Raw genomic sequence first — 21,853 nt, 5'->3', positions numbered from 1 at the left:
GGGTTATAATAGTATGGGTTTGAGATGTAAAATTTTAGTTTGAGAAAAAAATAGTAAGCACTATAGCAAAAAATAAAAAAAAATGTAAAATAGTAAAAATGGTAGAAAATAGTAAAAACGGTAGCAGGGGTTTTGAAATAATATTTACTATAGCTAATTGGAGAACATAAATATTTTATGATAACACTAAGGTAAACTCACTTTTGGTAACTTAGGATATGTTTGGGGCGAAGATTATCCTAAGACTATGATAACTACCTCTTAGTAAATACTATTTTTATATTTCACAATTATCTATAGTCAACACTATTTCAAAATTCTCATTTGTTACAGTATTTACTATAGCTAATTGGAGAATATAAATATTTTACTATTTTACTATTTTACATTTTTTATTCATTGCTATAGTATTTATTATTTCATTCTTAAACTAAAATAATTTATACCTCAAACACATATTATTATAATCAAAATTAAAATAACCTATACCCCAAATACATATTATTATAATCCAATTATAATAACTAGATTATAATAAACAACTCTGTGCTCCAAACGGCGTCTTAGAGTAAAATTTAAATTTAGAGTTAATTGATTTATTTATTTAAATAATAATTGAGAGTTGTTATTATTACTATTATTATTGAAAATTATAATTGAGAGTTTAAAACTTAAAATAAAAATATCCACACACAACGAAACAGCAAAAGAAATCACGGGATTGGCAGTTTATAGCTTTTCTATTCAATGAGTACATATTGCTCCTGAAAGTGAGAGAATTTCAGAGAACTTCCATGAAACCTTCTTCTTCTTCTTCTTCACCTTTTCTCTTTCTCTCTTGTTTCTGAATGGTGGGGTCTCGCTGCCCCTTCTTGAAAGTTGAACCGATTTGATCTGTGAACAAAGTGTTCAGACTTTTTTTTTAAATTTCAGCAACTGAGTAAGTTTTTGTTTCTAACATTACCCTCTCCCTCTCTCTCTTCTGCTTCCCTTCATTCACAATTTTTAACTACAATTCCTTTCTTTTTGTCTTCCTTCTATTCAAGTTTTGTTAATCCCTACCTTTTTCTTTTATCTTTCACGAGGATCTGTCAGATTATACCCTTTTAAAGGAAACCCATTTTCCTTCTTCTTTTTTAAGGTTTTTGTATTCAGTTTCTGTTCCTCACTCTTTGTTTCTTTCTCTCTTCTGGGTTTTCTTCTTTGTCTTTTCTTCTTCACCTTCATCTGGGTGTATGCGTTTCCATTTCTCTCTGCTTTTGGATTTTTTTATGTTCTTCTTCTCTGTTTTGAATTGTTAAAAACGCACATTGGATTTTGACTGTTTTGAATGTGAATTGGTTTTTTGTTTTTTTTTTTTTTTTTTGGTTAGTTATCTCTCTGTCTAGGTTTGTGTTAGGTTCCCCAATCGGGATCAGTTTCTCTCTCTAGGCTTTGTTTGTTGACATTCATTTGGGCCACTTGTGACTCTGTTTTTGGCTTCATACTCAGAATTACAGAGAGAGGAAAACCAGAAATGGGGAAAGCTACAAGGTGGCTGAGGGCCTTATTGGGAATGAAGAGAGAGAAGAGCGCCGATCAGAATTCATTTTTACCTGCCGGTGATAAAAAAGAGAAGAATCGATGGAGTTTCTCCAAATCTGGAAAGGAATTCACCGGAAATGTTCAGATGCTACCGCCACCGCCGCCGAGAAAAGCGGTGGCAGATGCCGATTGGCAGAGATCTTATCCTGCAGAGTCAGAGGAGGAGCGCAATGAGCATGCGATTGCAGTTGCTGCGGCGTCTGCAGCCGCTGCTGATGCCGCCGTGGCGGCAGCTCAAGCGGCGGTGGCCGTTGTTAGGCTTACGAACCAAACTAGAGGAGGTGCTCTGCTGAATGGAGGGAAAGAAATTATGGCTGCTCTTAAAATTCAAAACGTTTTCAGAGGATTTTTGGTAAATATGAATCATTTGAATACGTTACTGATTTTTGTAACCAATTAGTTAATTTGAAATTCGAAATTGCAGGCAAGGAAGGCGCTACGAGCATTAAGAGGATTAGTTAAATTACAAGCTTTAGTAAGAGGATTTCTCGTCCGGAAACGAGCCGCTGCAACATTACAGAGCATGCAAGCTTTAATCAGAGCACAAACCACCGTCCGATCACAACGAGCTCGTCGTCGTTCCAATAACAAAGAGAACAAATCCCAACCGGAGAAATACCCAGAGGATGACGTCAGATCCCTTTACTCCGACGAAACGGAAGACCCAAAAATCGTAGAAATGGACACACTGTTCAAAAGACCCAAATCAAGATCCCGTCTATTCAACAGCCTGGTATCGGAGCTGGGGGAGGAGCGGCCGTCGCCGTACTTATGGACAATGGCGTCGCCGGCGAGATATTTGGGAGGGGAGTGGTGCTTGGGAGGGGGAGAGGAATGTGGGAGGATGTCGACGCCGACGGCACAAAGCACGCCGCGGCGAGGGAGGTCCGGGTGGGGGGCGGTGGCGACGCCGGGGAGGAGCGTGTATGGGGNATCGTGGGTACGGGAATTATCCGAATTACATGGCGAGTACGAAATCGTCAAAGGCGAAATTAAGGTCTCGGAGTGCGCCGAAACAGAGGCCGGAGATATGGACGAAGAAAAGAGTGGCGTTGAATGAGATAATGGGAGCAAGGAATAGCATTAGCAGTGTTAGGATGCAGAGAAGCTGTAATGGGGTTGAAGGAGAAGAAGCATTTGATGAATTTTGAGATTTTCTTTCTTTCTTTCTTTCTTTTTTTTGAGTGTGAAACAGAGTCTTCTTGTAAATTCATCATTTCTCAATGGTAGTTCAATTTATTTTTAATCACAAGTTTAGCTGAAAACAAATATGATATTTGGTTTTTTATTTTGATAATTTTGAGCATGTTTTAATTTAGTTCTATAGTACTAAAATTTAGAATTTCACTCTTTTGATTTTATCATATAGATTTCTAACTTCCAATCGTATGACTTTCTTCGTAATATAGGGTCCAAAATCTATTATTTAATCCTAAGTTTATAAATAAAATTTCAAACTTAATTGTTTTCAAAGTTAAATTGACTTATACAAGTGAGCTTTGTATTCCAAAGCGAAATTATGTGGGAATATCGACCCTCTAAAAACATGTCATCTAAGACAATTTTACTAGAAGGATAGTCAAAAAATAAATGATGTCAAGACTCAATTCCTTCATGATACATAATACAGTCACTAGGGATATCAGAACAATGTCGTTGAACATATAAGACTCTCCCGTTGTGCCTAAAATGGAAAGACTCACATTAAACAATTTTCAAAAAAAAGAAAAAGAAAGATTGATATTTTTTTATTATTATTTTGAGTTCTACTTTAGGAGTGTTAAAGTTCCTTAACCTTTTTTTTTTTTTTTTGTGGGTGCATGATACCTTCAATTTTGTTAAAAGAATTTCTAATCAAATTAGATATAAAATTGAAATTTGCGTCCAATTTTACCATAAATTTTCAATTCAATGTTTAACAATTTGTTAGTTTAAAAACGTTCAGCAAGTCAATGATATTATATATATAATTCAAAGTACTAGAACATAGTTAATACGAAAAGGAAGGAAAGTTAAGGTTAAGAAATGTATAAGATATATTTAATATTTATTTAGATACTTCAAAAGTTTATAGGACAATATTGTATTTTGTAAATTATTCTTTAATTTTGTTAAAGAAAATATTAGTTTGTGATTTTTTCTAATCAGTATTTGCCTTTTATATTATTTTTCTTCCCTGTAGTTTCATTTTCTGTAGTTTTCTTTATTGTATTTTTCGAATCTATTTATTCAGTAATTCAGTAAATATATTTCGAAGAAGTAAATTATTCAATAACAATATACAAAATTAATAAATTTAGTATAATTGTATAAATAGGATCTATATTTTTATTATTTTATTATTCAGATTTCAAAAAGATGGACTTCAATTGTTAAATAAGGTACATTTGATTCACAAGTTTGATAAGTTTAAATATTATAGTAGCTTAAAGTGTGGAAGTTTGAATTCTTGTATCTTGTCTCTAGATTTATGAATTATGATAGCTTTATAGAGTTCGTATTTAGGTTTGAAATTTATAATTAAGTTATAAAATATAATGTTTATTACCATTTCAAAACAAAAATTGTATATTACAAGATTTCTTTTTTTTTTTAATTATTATTTTTAAATTTTAGTTGAGAAAACTCATAAACTCAATCAATACCTATATCATTAAAATAAATAAATAAATAAAGTAGGACGTTCAAATCTTCACTCTAGCATAGTTAAACATAACTTAAAAGAAAATCATAAAATTAACAATTTGTAATTCAAAATAATAAAAAAAAAACTTATAATTACGTTAATTTATATCGACTTTCATAATGATAATTTGTATATTATACTTTCTTTTCCTCCTATCTAAAATTAGATAGGAAAACATGTTTTTAATTACTCAAAATGAATGTTTTATTTAATTTTGTATATTTAAATACAATTTTTCTATCATTGCGATTCGGTAACATTTTATTTTATTTATTTATTATTATTATTATCATTATTGTACAAGTCGGGGTCATTTGTAGTAGAAGAGAAAACGACTTTCCCACACTTTTATCTAAATAAATAAATAAACCCTCACACGCTCTACCTTTCCAACAGCCCTAATTCCATTATTGAATAATTATTTTTATATTTATTTCACACGTAAATACTTCATTATTTAAAGTTCGATAATAGTTTTGTTTTTATTCTTTTTTCTTTAATAAAAAAAGAACTAAAACAAGAAGGATTCTTTATTGCTTCTTACTTTAGAAAAAGTTCTTTAAATTGGATATAATTTAAATTTATTATTATTATTCATAGACATTTTCCCCTTCTTTTATGATTCACTTATGCATAAATAATACGTACGAAAAAGAAAAAGAAACGAAAGAGAAAATCCAAATTTTATCCTCAAATTTGTGGAGTTCTTTTTTTTTTTTTTAAAAAAAATATATTTTAAGAAAATAGTATCAATGTCTACTGCAAACATTTGGTTTCATAAAATTGTACTTTAGACTTGGAAAAGTACTATAAATGCAAAAAACTTTGTTAACTCAATAATTTTTTTTATAATATCTAAGCCTTACACAAAATTTAGTTCGATTAATGCACAAATTAATTATTTCAATAACGTTATTATAATTCATAAAATTTAACAAAAATATGGCTATGATGTCATTTTGTCTGAAATCTTATCAAGTTTTATTTTCTATTTCATTTAGAGAGTATGTTCTTAAACAATCCTTTAAACTAAAGCTTATCAAAGAAGAAAAATTGTAACACTTACTTGAATTTAAGGTACAATTTGAAATAGAATATTTGTAATGAAAATCGATACAAATTAGCAGTTAGCATAATTAGCGGTAAGAATTGCCTTTTTTTTTTTTTTCCTTTGAAAAATATGATATTCATGATTTCCTTACAGAATTCTGGCATATATTTTTGTAAAACAATATTGATTCCTAATTATTAAAATGCATATGGTTAAATAAGAAGTTTTGCCCTAATACACAATTTGAAAATAAAGGATCCAATAAGATAAGGTTTTATTTCATATTTTTAGATATATATTTGATTGCACATTAATAAATTGGATTCTAATTTAAACAATTGCTTAATATGTTTGATATTATATCTATAAATCATAAAAGATGTAGTTACCTACTAAACATTAGTTGAAAATAAACTATTATTACTTTATTTATGAACATGATTTATGTTAAAAAAAATAATTGTACAATGCTAATGTGAGTTTGATTTAGTGGTATTGGCATATGTTTCATCTCTATAGGTTGGAGGTTCAATCCCCAACTTCAGAATTGTTGTACTACAAAAGATTGGATAATTATTATTACATTACATAATATATTCTAATTAAAAAAATGAATTGAGTTTATAGATATAATGTATTTCTAGATATATTTATCTTCATTTAAAATTTAAAATTCAAAATTTGGATACAATAAAAATATAAAAATATTATTTTTAGAATTTAAATTCAATGAATCTGAAAACATTAAACAAGTGAAGCCCTTTAGTCATTGAATTTCATTAAACAAAACTTTGTTTGCGTTTATCTTCTCTTATGTCTTAAAGATCCCTATATATTTAATTTTGTTTTTTAGACAGACAGAAACATCAAAGGACCTAAACCGAATCCTCCTCATGAAGTATGATGAGAAGAATACAACAAGAAAAAAACTCTTTCCAAAAGTGAGAAAGACCTTGAGAAGAAGCTAAAACTGCAAAAGTATGAATAATTTTATTCGCCTTTCGAAGAACATGACAAAAATGCAATGCATCAATAATAATTCCCACAAAATTAATGTCTCTCACAAAAACTAGAATATCATATAAGGAGAAGCACAACTCATTAATAAGATCAATAGTCTCGATGGAATTGGATTCCGCAATAAGCAGGGGAATTGACCCTTTTCCAATTATGGTGAATCGCCAACAACCCCTCTAAGATGGCTTCAACTTCAAGCAAATTTATACTACCCCTCCTCGGAAAACATGCAATCACATGACAACGCAAATCCATTCTGATCATGAACAATCCAACCAAGCCCCCTTCTTCCCTCCTAAGTGGACCATGCTGCGAATCGAAATGTCAAGGGGACACCAAGGGCGAAGAGAAGAAAGCCCAACAGGGGGAGAAGGAGAAATCGAGGTGTTGAAGGATCCCTCCAACTCGCTAAATGCATCTCAATCACCCTACTGAAAGATTGGATATCAGAAACCTCATTCTCGAAAGCGATTCCAAAGACTACACATGGTGCAATCTCCTCTTTTGAACTCGAGCCCCTTCACCAGATCCCAATAATCCAATGACAACATCCAGCCCCTCCCAATACCAAAGAAAGTAATATGAGAGGGCATAAACAACTCCAAATAGATTGAGAGAACTTACACTCCCAGTTGATTTGCCAGTCACATAATTTTGTGTTTAATATTTCCACAACTTCAGTTTTATGTCTTAAGATCACTTCCTATTTAATTGAGCTATTTTCAAATAAAGGAAAATGAGCCAACTTATTTACAAATATAACAAAATGTCACTGTCTATTAGTGATAGACCGTGATAAGCAATAATATTTTCAACAATTTTATCATTTAAAATAATTATCCTATTTAATTTTGTGTTTAATACATTTGAGAATTCTATATAGAACATAAATTAGTAGAGGATCTATTTGATAAAAAATTTAAGTTTCATCCAACTTATTAAATAGCAATGGAAAGTTGAGAAACATATTAGAAAATTTTAAAAGTTGAGAGAATTATTATACAAAAATTTGAAAGCATTAAAAACTAAACTTATAATTTAGGTTATGTTTGATGACTATTTGATTTTTAAAAAATGTTTAGATGCTTTCTTACAATTTCTTAATTATAGATTTATCTTTCTATATGAATATTTGATTTTTTAGCCAAATTTGAAATTCCAAAAACAAGTGTTTAAAAACTATATTTTTTTTTTACTTTTCAAAATTTGGCTTTGATTTCAGAAACACATCTAAAATGTATACAAAACATAGGAACAAATAGGTGAAAGTAGTGTTTTCAGACTAAATAATACTTCTATCTATTGATTTCTTTGTTTTATTATCTATTTTTTAGGAGTGTTTTTAAAAACCATGTAAAGTTTTGAATTCTAAAAAAAAAATAGTTTTAAAAAACTTGTTGATACCGAAATTTGGTACCAAATGTGAATTTGTAATGTTAAGAAGGAATCGAACAATCACCCTTCACAAATAGAAAAAACCTTACACCGATATGTTGTTGGCCACCAATACTCTAACGATCAAGTTACTAATCATTAGAGAGAGCTAGAGAATTCAGAATATTTTCATTGTACCTCAAATGTCCTGGCCCTCTTGATTATATAGAAAAATGATTATGTACTAGTCACTTGACTAATTAATCTCTTCGATAATGAATTTGATCGTTACTATTTAAACTAATGTTACAAATAAGTTCGTTCATTGGCAGATCCAAGCACATGTAGTTAGCTTAATAGAAACATTTAAGCATAATTTGTATTATAGTAGACCATAGACACATCCTTTAGGATTGCTTCCATACTTTTTTTTTTTTTTTTTAACTTCCATGGCCGACCATATGGGTTTGTCTTCATAGTAATTACTGGTCTTTTGATCTATTTTGTATGTGATTTCTTTGTCCCTTATAGTTAGTCCTATGAATCGACCTCCACACTTAGTTTAATAATTCATTTTCTTGAAATGATCCAATGGATCATTCTCTTGAAATTAAATATTTAGTCATATATATATATATATTATCTATAATCAATTTTACTTTTTAGTTAAGAATTCAAATATTTAATTAGGAAAAATAAAAATCATCCTAAAACACAAATTTTAAATATAAAATTGAAATGATTAGCAACTAAACCTTAGATAAGGTAATATAAGGACTGGAGTGACCATCATAATAAGAGAGTAAAAAGAATAGAATGATTAATAGAGAAACAATGATTAGTAGAATTGTAGAAGTTTGATTTGGTTGAACGAGTTTGTCATTTTGTGTGGTTTTTTGGGGGAACTACGCGTGGTACCATCTGACGCATGTGATTTTAGCAGCTACAATCACGTGAGTTGAAAGAGGGGTAATTTGGTATTTTAGTACAAGTCATTATTTTGACCCATTCAAATTAGAATCATTACATTTGTAAAACAGAGATCACGAGCCTGTCACAATCTAACATTAGATTTATTTTCTTCTCCACCAAATCCATTCAGTCAAATAATACTAACCTTCCATTTAAGTGTAACCTTATATTTAAAAAATTCTTAATTTATATGCTTTCCAAAATGAAGAGCTAAACATTCTCTCCTAATTATTTGTTTTATATATAATAGTATAATACACTTATAGTTTGTCATTTACCATTTATTTTATTTTACGTTTTAAGTAATAAAACTTCAAAATTTTGGATAAATTTTGTAACTCTTTTCAGATAAACTTGGACTTTTTGAATTTAACTCAAAAGCATAGGAATATTAAATTGAAATGATGAAGGTGACATTTAATTAAAAATTTATTCTGAAAAACTGAATTTCGAATCAAACTCCAAGCAATATTTTTAATTCATCCTATAAAATCCAATAAAGTATATTTTAATAAACAATATATTATATAAAAGTGAAAAAATTGAGATAAAAATATAATAGGTTAATAATAAATGAAGAAATAAAAATTAATTACTATAAGTAAATTAACTTATTATAAATATCAATAGTGATTATATGTTCTATGAAAGATCAAATTAAAACTTAATATCAATGATAGTTGTTTGATTATAAAAAAATAATAAGTAATCAATTATTATTATTGAAAAATGAATTTTCGTATTAATTAAGTTTTACTAAATACTAGTTTATTAATTAAATCTCTTTGAGATATCATTAGTAAATTAATTAATAATTTATGTAATTGCATGATTACATATTTAATAAATTTTTATTATAAAAATAAGACAAGTAAATATTTTATTAGATTATTATTGATTTATTAAAATGAATATTTATATTAATTTGTTAAATAAATATTAATTAATTAAATAACTATGTACAAATTGAAATTATATACAAAATGAAAAACAAAAAAAGATAATGTCAATCGAAGAATAGGGGAAAAATAGAAAACCCACGGTTTTGAAAGGGAAAAGAAAACTTTTGTTTGTGGGAATGAGGATGTTTGAGAATACCTTATTCTTAGGCAAAATATTAAAAACTGTTAAACAAATATGAGTTTTGGTTGATTGCGTTGATTCTCATCTAGAAAAATCTCAAATAAAAAGATCTCGATAGGTATGTAAATACAACGTTAATGTATATAGATTTGTGAATTTTAAAAAACTTTGAATAGGTTAACCTATTTGACCCAAAATTAAAAGTTTAAAAACATATTAGATACTTTTTAAATTTTAAGAACCAAATAGATACAAATTGAAAAATCTAATGAACTCTTAAACATTTTTAAAATTAATGACGAAATAAACATATGTATCAAACAAATATTTCTCTAAAAGTGTAATTTTTACCGTAATTCTATTACCATTTTAACAATTTTAGGATTAAGTGCAAAAGTGGGTGATTCTAAATCTATTTGCAAAAAAAATAGGGATGTGGCCTCTACGTTAGGAGTCAAATTGGGAATAAGAGTCAAATCGGGGACTCTAGACGAGGTAGAGACGGAGAGCGGATCCTCGCCCCGACCCTGACCGGTCCCCTCAAAATTATAATTTATAACTATAATATTATATATACAATTATATATCTATTTATTAGCCAAACCTATATCTATTTTATCCAATATTTACTGGACCCACTTTTATTTTATATTTATTTGACCCAAAACTGAAGACATTGGTTGTTGTATAAGACATTTGAATTTATTTTACTTCAAACTTTTATCCGAACTTTATTTAATATGTAAACTTGTAGAATTTGACTCGTGGATTTGTGAATTTATAGAATTTGTCTTATGGTTTGTGAGATTGCGAATGTGTAGAATTTATAGAATTTGATTCAAAGATTTATGAGCTTGGAAATACGTAGAATTTATTTATCTTATTTCATGGATTTGTGTCTATTATATTTTGTTTATTTTTTATAACTCAAATATATATATGAGTTTTAAAAGAAAATCCTCGAGGGAATAATAATTTAAACGGAAATTAACAAGGGAATCCCCACGGAGAATTAGTCGGAAATCCTCGAGGGATTAATAGGGAAAATGAGGAATTAATCCCCACGGGACCGTTTCCCCAACAGGAAATCCCACCTGTCCTTCAAAATTCGAAGACTAAATATACATATCTTTGAAAATTCGAGGACTAAAAAAAGTTGTTAACCTATTAAAATTTATTGTCATTATTTTTGGCCAAACAAGCTCTATGTACGTTATTCAATTAGCTGCTGAGATGTGAATGTCGTCGACCTTAACTTCTTTGGTCATCATAACATATATATTTTAGTTCAACATAAGTTAGTGTGAATCAAACCTCAAAAATGGAGATGGAGAGGACAAAACAATTAGTTCCATTTTAAAAATTTGAAATGCACAATTGTTATTGTTGGAGGAGAAATTTCGGATCAACTACGGACCGCCTCGTCATTTGCTAAATTAATGACAGAATTCTGAAATCGTCAAATTTGTGATCAATTAAGAGTTGGTATGTGTCTCAAATTGAAATTGAGGACAAATTCTGTGTTTTCGTCGCAGACGTCGATGGAGTAAAATTAATTTCAATCAATTTGACGTTATAATTTGGGTGTTGACCTAGTTACGCCCAAATATGGGCTTAATGTGGGCCTAAAATGCCAAAATAGGCATAAGTTCAATTAATTAGGCCCAAAGACCAGAATTAAGTCCAATTAAATTAGACCTAAAGGCCAGGTGCATGGGTCAATCAAGGCCAGACCCAAGTCCATGAAGCCCATCAGGGAGCTCTATAAATAGGGAAGCTTTCCTCATTTGCATTATAGGAAATTCTCTACCATCAAAAGACTTCTTAAAGCTGCACTCGGTGTTTTTCTTCAACTCCCTTCAAGAATATTCAGTGCTTTTCTTCAACTCCACGAAACAAGAGATCAAGTACTAGAGATCGAACCACATCGCATCAAATCAACCTCAACATCAACCTTAACTCAAATTTAACTCCACGAAAAAAGTTTCTCCGGAAGTCTCGTGCGAACATTAATCATCGAAACAAGTTTCTCCGGAAGTCTCGTGCGAACATTAATCCTCCAAGAAGATCAACAAGTCTGAAGGCCGATCATCCAAGAAAATCAACGAGCCCAAAGCCGATCATCCAAGAAGATCAACAAGCCTAAAGGCCTCATCCAAGAAGATCAACAACAAGCCCAAATGTCTCATCCAAAAAGATCAACAACAAGCCCAAAGGCCTCATCCAAGAAGATCACACAAGCCAAAGGCCTCATGATCACACAAGCCAAATGCCTCATGATCACACAAGCCAAATGCCTCATCCAAGAAGATCAACACGCCCAAAGGCCTCATCTAAGAAGGCCAACAAGCCCAAAGGCCTCATCTAAGAAGGCCAACAAGCCCAAAGACCTCATCCAAGAAGATCAACCAGTCAAAGCCGATCGTCGTCCAAAGACTCTAGTTTATTTTTTAAAGAATTATGTATTAGAGATTGTACTCACTTTTTACAAAATTAATACAAATATAAAGTTCAAGTTCCAGTTCCATGAAATAAATTTCTTTTGAAATCTTGTATGAACAGTTATATTTTTAAAAATTTTCTTTTCATATTGATATTTCATTAACAAATTAATGGTTTATTTAACTAGGTAAATAATATATACAAAACACATTATAAATTTAATGTTTGAATTTTAAAATTTGTGTTCTAAACTTTAAAAATGGGCAAATAGGTCTTCAACTTTCATTTTGATGTTTGATAAATAATTTTAAAATTTTAAAAATTAATTAATATTTTAAATATAAAATTGGTTTTTCTAAATCTAATAGAACCCAACCCACAACTTCTAATTTTTTAAAAGTTGAACAACCAAATTTATAATTTTGAAAGTTAAAAAACCTAAATAGATACAAAATGTTTTTGATGTTGGGCTTGGGTCCAATTTTCTAGCTAAATGGGCCAAGGAGTTTCGAAGTTATCCAAGCCCAATTCTGGAGTTCCATGAACAGTTGAACAAACCGACAGTCTGGCACTTCCAACGTTCGAAAATCTTCAAATTTCAAGTGGCTATTTTTAAACAACAAAACGAAACTGACAGTCCAATCAAATCCCCGAAGGACTTATTTCCGCTCATTCTCTTCCTTTGCCTCAATATTTTCATCAAGAATTTCACTCGCTTCATCTTCAAATGGAGAATTCTGATCAAGTAATTTCATCATCAACTACAAGCAATCCCTCCCTGTTCTCCAAATCCGGTGAGTCTCTTGCCCTTATTTCTAAGAAAACCACCGAAAAATCAATATCTCATGGTTCTTTGGATTTTCCTTTCACTTTCTTTTCTATGCTTAGATTTAAACCAGTTTCGATTTCTACTTTAAGGAATTTGTTTATATTTCTTGCTTGTCAGATGAAAACGATCAAAATTATCCTCCATCCGTTGCCAATTTGGATCGGGGAAAACTAGGGGAAATGGAAAAGGTGGTTAAGAAGAAGGTTTTAACTGAACGAAATGAGGCCATGGATCCGAAATTTACTGAGAATTCGTCGTCGGAAATCCCAAAAGTGGATCCAAAACCCTCTTCTTGTCAAGTGGATGTGTTTCAGACCACATTGCCCTATGATCCATTGACAAATTACCTCTCTCCTCGACCTAGATTTCTACGATACAAACCAAATAAACGACGGGAGATCTTTTGGAGAATTGTTGGCGAGGATTCTTTTTCGGTTTCTCACACTTCATCCTCGGAAGAAGAAGAAAGGAAAATGAAAGAGGAGGAGCTTGAGGTGGAAAGTGAGGGGAAATCTAATGAAATTGATGATGAAGGTGAGGGAGATAAGGAGGAGGAGAACAGAGGTTGGACTGTGAAAGAGTTGTTGAAGTTTCTGCTTGTAGTCGCGAGTTTGATTCTTTCTACCTTGTATATCACTTCCATGAACTCGCCTTCACCTTCATATGAAGTTTCAGGGGCCTTCAGGTCTGGTTCTTTCCCAATTTTGAATCTCACAAGCGAGTTTGAGTCGAATGCAGTGATGGAATCCATTTTCGCAGAAGGAAGTAATTTCTGCGATGAAGAAGTAACTGAGGCTGCTTCAATGAGGAATTTTGAATATGTAAGCCAATTGAACAGTCAAGAAGATGCAGAAGACAGAGGTTTTATTGAAGAAACTGAGATATTGAATGGTGAGATTGGAGGTGATAAGACTGTAAGAGTTGAATATACTGAACTTGTTGAAGAAGCAAGAGAAAAACCACTAGCTGGGGGAAGTATCACTGAGGAGATGGCTGAAGGTGAAAAAAATGGAGTGGAGTTGCTGAACTTTGAAGATACTGGTGATAGGGAAAAAGGAAAAGAATCTGAAATCTCAAATACAACATCTTGTGAAACATCAGAAGAAGATGAAACCGCTGAAGCTCCAAACGTCAATGGATTTGATGAGGACAAGCTGTTATCTAACATTTTAACCGAGGTAGATGAAAAGGAAGAAGGGGGAGATTTGGAAATGATTGAAAGCAACACAGGGGAATCTGAGAGTTTTGTGCTTGAGGCGGATAAAATCACCATTTTGGAGGGGATAATCAACAACCTATTCAGTTTTGGTGAAGATTTGGAGAAACTGAAGTCTGAGCTTGTTGAGCTTATGCACACTGAAACTGAGTCTGTGCTTAAGGCTGTACTTGGACTCACGGTATCATCTGTAATGCTGACTTGTTTGGTCTTGTCTTTCCAACATAAGAAAAAAAAAGATGATACAAAAGTACCAGCCATTTCTGTGAGTGTAGAAGCGTTGCTGCAGGATCCAGTTGCAAAAGCTGAGAAAGTTGTGACGAAGGAATCACCTTCAATTAAGGCCACTTTTGATGTTCATGGATCAAAAAATGAGCTTATCAGGAATGTTGATTCTTTCAAAACACTCTCGCCTTCAATTCATTCAAGTGATGAAAGGGAAAATTTCAAAGAAATGTACCACGTTGAAGCTCCAACAGTTCAGTTTCTTGGTGAGTTCGTATTTGGAGAGATCAACAATTCTCTTAAGAACGAAAGTGGATTGAAGAACTGGATGATTGAGGTTGAAGATAGCAATTTTCCTGGTTCAATTGAAGAGAAACCAGTGAGCAAGAATATGAATTCTGGACCCGAGCAAGCTTTGTCAGAGTTCTCTGCCACTACTTCTTCCCCATCGTATGGGAGCTTCACCACTAAAAAGAAGATCGTAAAGAAAGAGGTGAGGATAATTTTAACCTGTAAGATTTTTCTTCCTTGACAATATCAATATTTTGAAACCATTGACGAACAGTTCGTCTAAAGTTGCTGATTTTCATCTGTAGGTGGGAGGAGATGGTGAAGTAAAGTCAATCCCAACCCCAGTGAGAAGATCAACCAGAATTCGAAACCGTATGATGTCGCCATGAAACTTCATTGCCATTGCTTGCTCTTCTGCTTTTTTAACATTACTTATTATAGGAACAGCACTCTCCGTTGTTCATATTTTTTGTTTAGATCCACTCTAGTATTCCTGAAATCCATCCTAGATAGACTTCATAACTGATAGCCATTTAGATTAGCTTCTCTCTCTTAGAGAGTTTAGTAGTATCGTTAATATTCTTTCCTCCTTTTGGTTCAAACTTCTGAAGTAAATAGTTGATCATTTCTAACATCTTCTATAACAAAGAATATCAATCATTCGTATCACCTGCGTCAAACCATTTAGTGTATTTGGGGAAGAAAATAAGCTCTCGATTTTAGTATAATTGAATGAAGTGTAGTAGTCTCTATTAGAAACTCTCATTAATGCTGAGAGAGTAAATATCGCCTACAAAGCCAGCCACATGATTTTCATTTGCATTCCTATTTTACAAGCAAAAGTTAAGGGAAAAAAAATGGCCAATTTAATGTTGGAAGTGCTCAGGTATCAAAAGCTCTCATCATATACAGGAATGGAAGGAGGTCTACAACCAGCCAAAGTACTGCCTCTTCTAACTTGGACAAAAGACAGAGAACTTTTCGATGCCTTCTTAAAAGTTGGAGCCTTTGGAAGGGTGTAAGAAGACTTGTGGTTGTCCAAGCCACCTGCATAGCTCTTACATGTATTCAGTCTCCTGCTGTATGAATTTACCTTCTTTGGAAGGTCTTCTATGCTCTTTACACTTGATAGAGATGTAAAAGACTGAGACTTCCCCTGATAGAACATTGATAGTCCTCTCCTGCACATAGAGTAGTTGGTGTTAGAAATTTTAGAACAAATTTAAAAATAGTTTAAAGAGTCATACTTATGATTCTCATGAAAGAGATTCATCAAAGCTTACTTGATTGGCAGTTGAGCAAAAAGCTCCGTGAAATCCTCTAATGGTCCATTGGATTGAGATGAAGAATTCGAAGTTGATGAACATGCATCGTCTGCCAAGTCTAGTGAAGATAGCGATTCACTTGAAATCGTTGAATCTTCAAATGACGATGTTGAAGATGCAACGTTGTAGTAGCGATCATCTCCCTTGGTGGTCGTCCATTGATCTTCTAATCCAGCATGGAACTCTTGGTGTACTGTAACTGAACATGGTTGATGAAGCACAAGTCTTTGTATTTCACCCATATTGAAGAAGAAGATGAAGAAGAAGAACAGGAACAAAAGAGCAAACACAAAGTAGAAAGAAAAAGCAGAATTTGATAAGGTTTGGTGCTTTTGGTTGCTTGAGCTTTTGATGTATTTATATTATAAAGATAAGCCCTTTGAACATAAATAACCTTGAATCTCTGACATTTCTTGTGGAATATTTTATAGGCATCCAATTATAAAAAAGAAAGAGAAAATTCCAAGAGTGGTTGGCTTATTTTTCAAAAGGAAAATGCAGGTCTCACGAGGCATGGGATCTTCAAACAACCGATAAAAAGTCCATCATCAAATATGGCCCAAAAGAAAAAATGTCAACCAGTGGCCCTGAAAGCACAAAAGCTCCATGCACTGGATGGTGACACAAAGAGGCAGGGTCTAAATTACAAAATTTCTATGAATAGAAAAAAGAGATTTGAAATAAATAATGTCCTCTGCTTTTAATTGAATGCCTTATCTTAAGATTCTTCATTATCTTGTGTTATGGTATGAATTGCTTGACCTTTCCAAAGTTTGGATTGAGGAATTGAAAAGTTAGGGATAAGCTCAAAAAAGAGGGGATGAGGAGATCTCTATCCATCCACATAAGAAGAAGGGTCACTATCTTTCTTTTATGTGGGTATTTCCATATCTTATTTGGAAGAGAGAGAATCTTTGGTCAAAAATCTTGTCTCTAAAAAAACACATGGTAGATGCAAGGAAACTAGGATGCACATAACATTGGTAGGTGGGGACAACCTGTTCAATTAGAGAAATTTGAAGCCTTGGCCTTGGTCTTAGGGGACAAATTGCAATTATGTTTTATGAAAACCATGTGTTACTCTATCCAAACATTAGATGATCAACATCTTCTTAATCATTCTTTGCTTTTATTTTTCTTCCAATTTCTAATCTCCAAGCCATATTTGGATAAAAATAAGGCATGTTTGGATAATTTTCTTTTTTAAAGGGGAGAAAAAGGGAAAAGTTGTTTGACAATGTATTCGTTTTCATAACATTTCTATTTTTTTAAAAAATTATATATTAACACGTAGTTTGATTTAAAAAATAGTATTGAGATCTTAGTAAAAATTTTCAAATTAGAAAACTTGTGTGTTATTTGGTAATGATTTTGTTTTTAATTTTCTGTTTTTAAAATCTAGGTTTGTTTTCTCCTAAATTTCATAATATAATTTATTCTGAAAACACAAAATAAGTTTTTAAAAGGGACTTTTTTTAAATATAAAAAAATATTTAAAAATATTTACACTTTAAAACAAGAAGTTCCAAAAGTACAAAACATTTTTAGAACTTTTTACTATAAAAGTGTAAATATTTTTTGGATTTTTCTATTTATAAGAATTTTTCTTTTAAAAACATTTTTTTTAATTTATTAAATCTAGCATGGTTTTTTTAAATGATTTTTTTAAAATATTAGCAAAAAGTAAATAACTAAACTAAAGTCTGCAGGTGTTTTCTCAAAGTTGGAATAATTAGGATCTTTAGTGATATAAACACACTCATTATGAAAGAAAAACACAAAATTTCATACATGTAGTAAATTCATACAAAAGTATCTTTTTAAGTAAAAAGCTGCCTCACTAACGCATTTCAACGTAGGAATTAAAGAAATTTACTAAGTGTTGCAGTCAAGGCTAACACAAGGGGTATGCGTCTGAGAATATTCGACACATGAAGGATATATTGGTTCGTGCATTTCCTGTCAAATCATCACTTACAGGCATGGGCATCTGACTGGCGACATCTGAACATTTCAAAAGTGGTAGGCGGCTGCTTCAGGGTATGAAATTTAATGCAAGTTCAATCATTAAGTTGTTGAGATTTGCCTATATTAGGAGAAACCACCTTCAGAACAATCCACATTCAGAATCATAGTTAGACATTTTAGAGCTAGACATTTAAAAACTTTTCTTTTCAGCACCACTTGGGTTCCCCACTCTCAGAAGCTGAATTTGAAGCCGACAAGTTTAGTGGGATGGGTACTTCTGCACTAGGTGATCTCCGTCTTATATCGTCGGCCTCATAGAATGGACGAAGCAGATTCTATCTCTCTCGTTTCATCGGGAGACTTTGGATAACGCTGGCATTTATGGTGCTGTCCGAGTCGCGCAAGAGTCTTACCATAGGGGGATGCAAACATTTATTGTTGGGGGGCTTGTGAGTAGTGGAACTGGGTGACGAATACCCGAAATTGGAAGAAAAAAAACCTTGTGGGACTTGAAGAAAATCGTTGGCCTTCCTATTTATGGCCAGGTTTATGACGAGTACACTCCTTGGAATGAAGAGTTGTACGACTTCGACAAGATTTCGAAAGAGAAGTACCATTCGGAGTGTGCCCGGGAACTCTTCGCGAAGTACCAACGCTTGACGCTTCATAATCAATATACAAAAGTTTACCATCATGTATGTGTTCAATTCAGAGTCAGGCCTACAACCTAATAGTGCCAAGAAGAAAGGTATGTCAGAGACGACTTACTTACATTCTACCACAAGTCCAACGGTATAATATGCTAGAAAAGAAGAAGTCCTTGCTGCTACGAACCCGACTCCGAAATTCTCAAGTGAGATGACTTAGCCGCATTCTTGGCTCTCTGGTTGAGCGGCTTTGTCCTTCCGAACAACCGCAACAACGTCCAATGTCATTCTTCCTTGCCTTTAGCCTAGTCGCCTTGTCTTATCTTGCCTGAGTAGAGCATGATTTCTTTCAACTATTCTATTATTAGTTCTTAGTAATAGTGATGGAATGAGTTGAATTTTCAGCTCTCAAAGAGGTTATTGATTGAGAAAGAAAAGTAGAGTAGAATCGAAGAAATTCTGAGTTCATGCCACGAAGATCTATATATGGAAGAGAGATTTTTGAAAATGTTGTGAAGCTTCTGCCTAGGGGGTATCGGCACATGAGTTGGCTTTTTTACACAGTATCTATAGATAAGCATAAATAGTTGGTTGAATGAAACAAAAACCTTCTTTTTTTCCATCAAAATACATATGAGATAAAAAAGGCCATCATTGGAGCAATAATGCAGCAATAGTTTCAGAATGTCGCCGTTAAAGTCGAGAGAGAAGTCTCTAAAGCCACTATGGTCTGGGCTCTCACTCACATCGTCCGTTGGAGACTCTATTATGTTACTTGCCCTATTAGCTAGCCGGTGGCAACCATGGAAATTTATTAATTTCATCCTGTCTCAGGTTCTGTATTGTATGACGAAACTCACTAATAATATATATATGTTTTCTCAGGAACCATACCTACATGCACGAAGAAGAATATATATCTTTGGTCATATTCCTGCGTAACTTCTATCATCCCATTCATTATGGTTCCTCGGCCTTGCTAGCCATTTGCTTGCTCGAGCTGTACACATTTAAAGAGGGGACAAGCTAAACAAGCAAGCCATCCAAGCTTATAGAGTCGGAAGTTCGAAAGAACTTTTAGGTTTCCCTGTGACTAACTTAGCACACTTCTGGTGGTAGCCATTGGGCTAAGCCTCCAAAAAGAGCCACTCACATATATAGATATGCATTATGAAGGGGCTTCGCTTTCTACCTCGGTTGGTGCATTGTAGTAATGGAAAAAAGAGTGAGATTAGTTTGGTATTAAGTCTTTGGGTGAATTCATTTGGGTATCGAAGTTTGAGTTATTACCATCCCTTGCTGGGCAACGGTGAGCTTGGTAGTAGTATAGGTCGATCCTCGGGCCGTTTTTTCAGGGCTGGAGCTTGATTCCCACTCCTAATAGACTTTCTTCAGTAATTCGCTTGGAAAGTAGTCTTTCGTAAGCAGGAGTGTAGCGCTTCACAAGTGAAGGTGAAGATGTGCTTCTTCTCTTTATAACGACTTCTTTTTCACATAAATGTTGTAATAAATCCTATCTCTACTTCTGCTAACGAATGCTAGAATTGGAATATCTCGAAAGAGGGTAGATTGTAGAGGGTTCAACAAAGAAAAGCAAGAAAACGTAAGCCTAGCCTATACAAACCAAACAAGGGCTTACGTTTTTCACCTGCATCGTACCGTACGATGGGAGGGGTCGGTACCTCCTTTAGATATCTCGAGCCTCCATACTCCTAATGTCAAGCTAGAATGACAGCTACCATGGAATCTTCGATCACACATGAGTACCTTGCCTTCCATAAAAAACGGCTGTTGACACTAATGCTAATAGGGACCATCTATCAGGAAGGACTTCAGAGACAACAATCGAATTTCGAAAAAAAAATTGAAATAGGCCAACTCTTCTAATTTCATTGCACCTCTAACCTTACTATGCTACCCAACTTGCTGGTAAAAAGTCAAATTTTGCAGGGCCGTAGGCATGAAATGCCGATTAAATCCGTTAAAGTTCGCCTAAGAAAAGCAAGCAAACAAGAAGATCTGACTGAGTTGATGATGGACTAGATCTCTCAAAATATAGGAGGCTTTCATGAAGACGTATGAGAAAGGGAGGGTCGAGAGAGGCTTATTGCATGATCCACCAAACTCAGCTAAGCTAATAAATGCTGCATAAGAGAGTGGGAGGCCGGCCCCTGCCCATCTGGAGGTGCACACCCATTTATGAGAAAGGATTCTGTCATTTGCAAGCAAGAAGTAGGAGGGAAGACACCATTTCATTGTTGATGAAGAAGAGCTATTGGAGAGAAGCTTAAGAGAGATATTTTCTTCAGCTCCTCTACCACGTTAGTTGTAGCAAGCATAAAAAACAAGCTAAATAGAACAAGAGATTGAACTCTGCAGCTTGACTTTTACTTTTCACACTTTACTTTCATTCATCATTTCATTTCATTAAGCTGAGATTGGTCATATAAACACTGGTTATCTTTAATTCAATCTTATCTTTGGCCATTTATCACTTCATCTGTTTACCTTCGAAATTGTATGTGTTTGTGAAATTTTCTGACTTAATGAGAGCATGAAATCTATTGCATAAATCTCCCTGATCAGTTGATTAAAGTAATTAAGTAATTAAGTCACTCGAGAAGAGCAATTAACTATCGAATGCATTAAGTCAGAGCGTGAAGTAAGTCTAGAGATAGAGTTGCTCACATCTTTTACTTGTTCTTTATGACCAACGCATGCACCCTAGAGATAGGATTACATGTGTTCTTCGCATCGAGAGATGTTGAACTTTAGCATGAAATAAAGAATAGAATTTCTAATGCATAGCACATACATTTAAATTGTAAACAAGAATTTGTATCATTTTGATCTCATCTTCATTATGCTCACATAGGCTTGCTAAACTTTCTAGGAAATCACCACTTACACTTAGAACCATTCATCCATAAATCCCTTACTCTATCTGAACTCTTATTTCTTTTTGCATGTGTGCCATTAACTTAGTGTAAATAACCAACATTTCTCAAGTTAATTAGGAAACATCTATATTAGATCGAAAAACAAGGTCTGCATTAGAAGCATTCTAGAGTCTCTGTCGACCCTGTGTTGGGTTTTATGTCTTAAAAACTTGCAGTTTGTAAAATGATAAACATTTTCTATTA

At 32.9% G+C, this 21,853-nt stretch overlaps 2 protein-coding genes and 1 pseudogene across 3 annotated transcripts; 2 read left to right on the top strand and 1 right to left on the bottom strand.

Moving 5' to 3' along the window:
- The first annotated feature begins 1,148 nt into the window (after positions 1-1,148).
- Positions 1,149-2,833, top strand: LOC120089359 (annotated as a pseudogene).
- A 9,768-nt stretch (positions 2,834-12,601) lies between these two features.
- LOC120070117 lies at positions 12,602-15,316 on the top strand. 2 transcript variants are annotated; one of them, XM_039021982.1, is made up of 3 exons: positions 12,602-13,003; positions 13,156-14,991; positions 15,076-15,316. In XM_039021982.1, the coding sequence occupies exons 1-3, from the start codon at positions 12,937-12,939 to the stop codon at positions 15,090-15,092; spliced, it is 1,920 nt and encodes a 639-aa protein (XP_038877910.1). In that variant the 5' UTR covers positions 12,602-12,936; the 3' UTR covers positions 15,093-15,316. The 2 variants fall into 2 exon arrangements, with proteins under 2 accessions (XP_038877910.1, XP_038877902.1); XM_039021974.1 differs by having other exon boundaries at positions 12,603-13,003; positions 13,156-14,972.
- Positions 15,317-15,487: 171 nt separating this feature from the next.
- Positions 15,488-16,723, bottom strand: LOC120070129. The gene is made up of 2 exons (XM_039021991.1): positions 16,054-16,723; positions 15,488-15,951 (listed from the first exon to the last, which is right to left on the bottom strand). The coding sequence occupies exons 1-2, from the start codon at positions 16,335-16,337 to the stop codon at positions 15,660-15,662; spliced, it is 576 nt and encodes a 191-aa protein (XP_038877919.1). The 5' UTR covers positions 16,338-16,723; the 3' UTR covers positions 15,488-15,659.
- Positions 16,724-21,853: the final 5,130 nt, after the last annotated feature.

Source organism: Benincasa hispida, chromosome 1 (genome assembly GCF_009727055.1).
Source record: "Benincasa hispida cultivar B227 chromosome 1, ASM972705v1, whole genome shotgun sequence".
NCBI lineage: Eukaryota > Viridiplantae > Streptophyta > Magnoliopsida > Cucurbitales > Cucurbitaceae > Benincasa > Benincasa hispida.
This window is presented reverse-complemented; position numbering and strand designations above follow the sequence as displayed.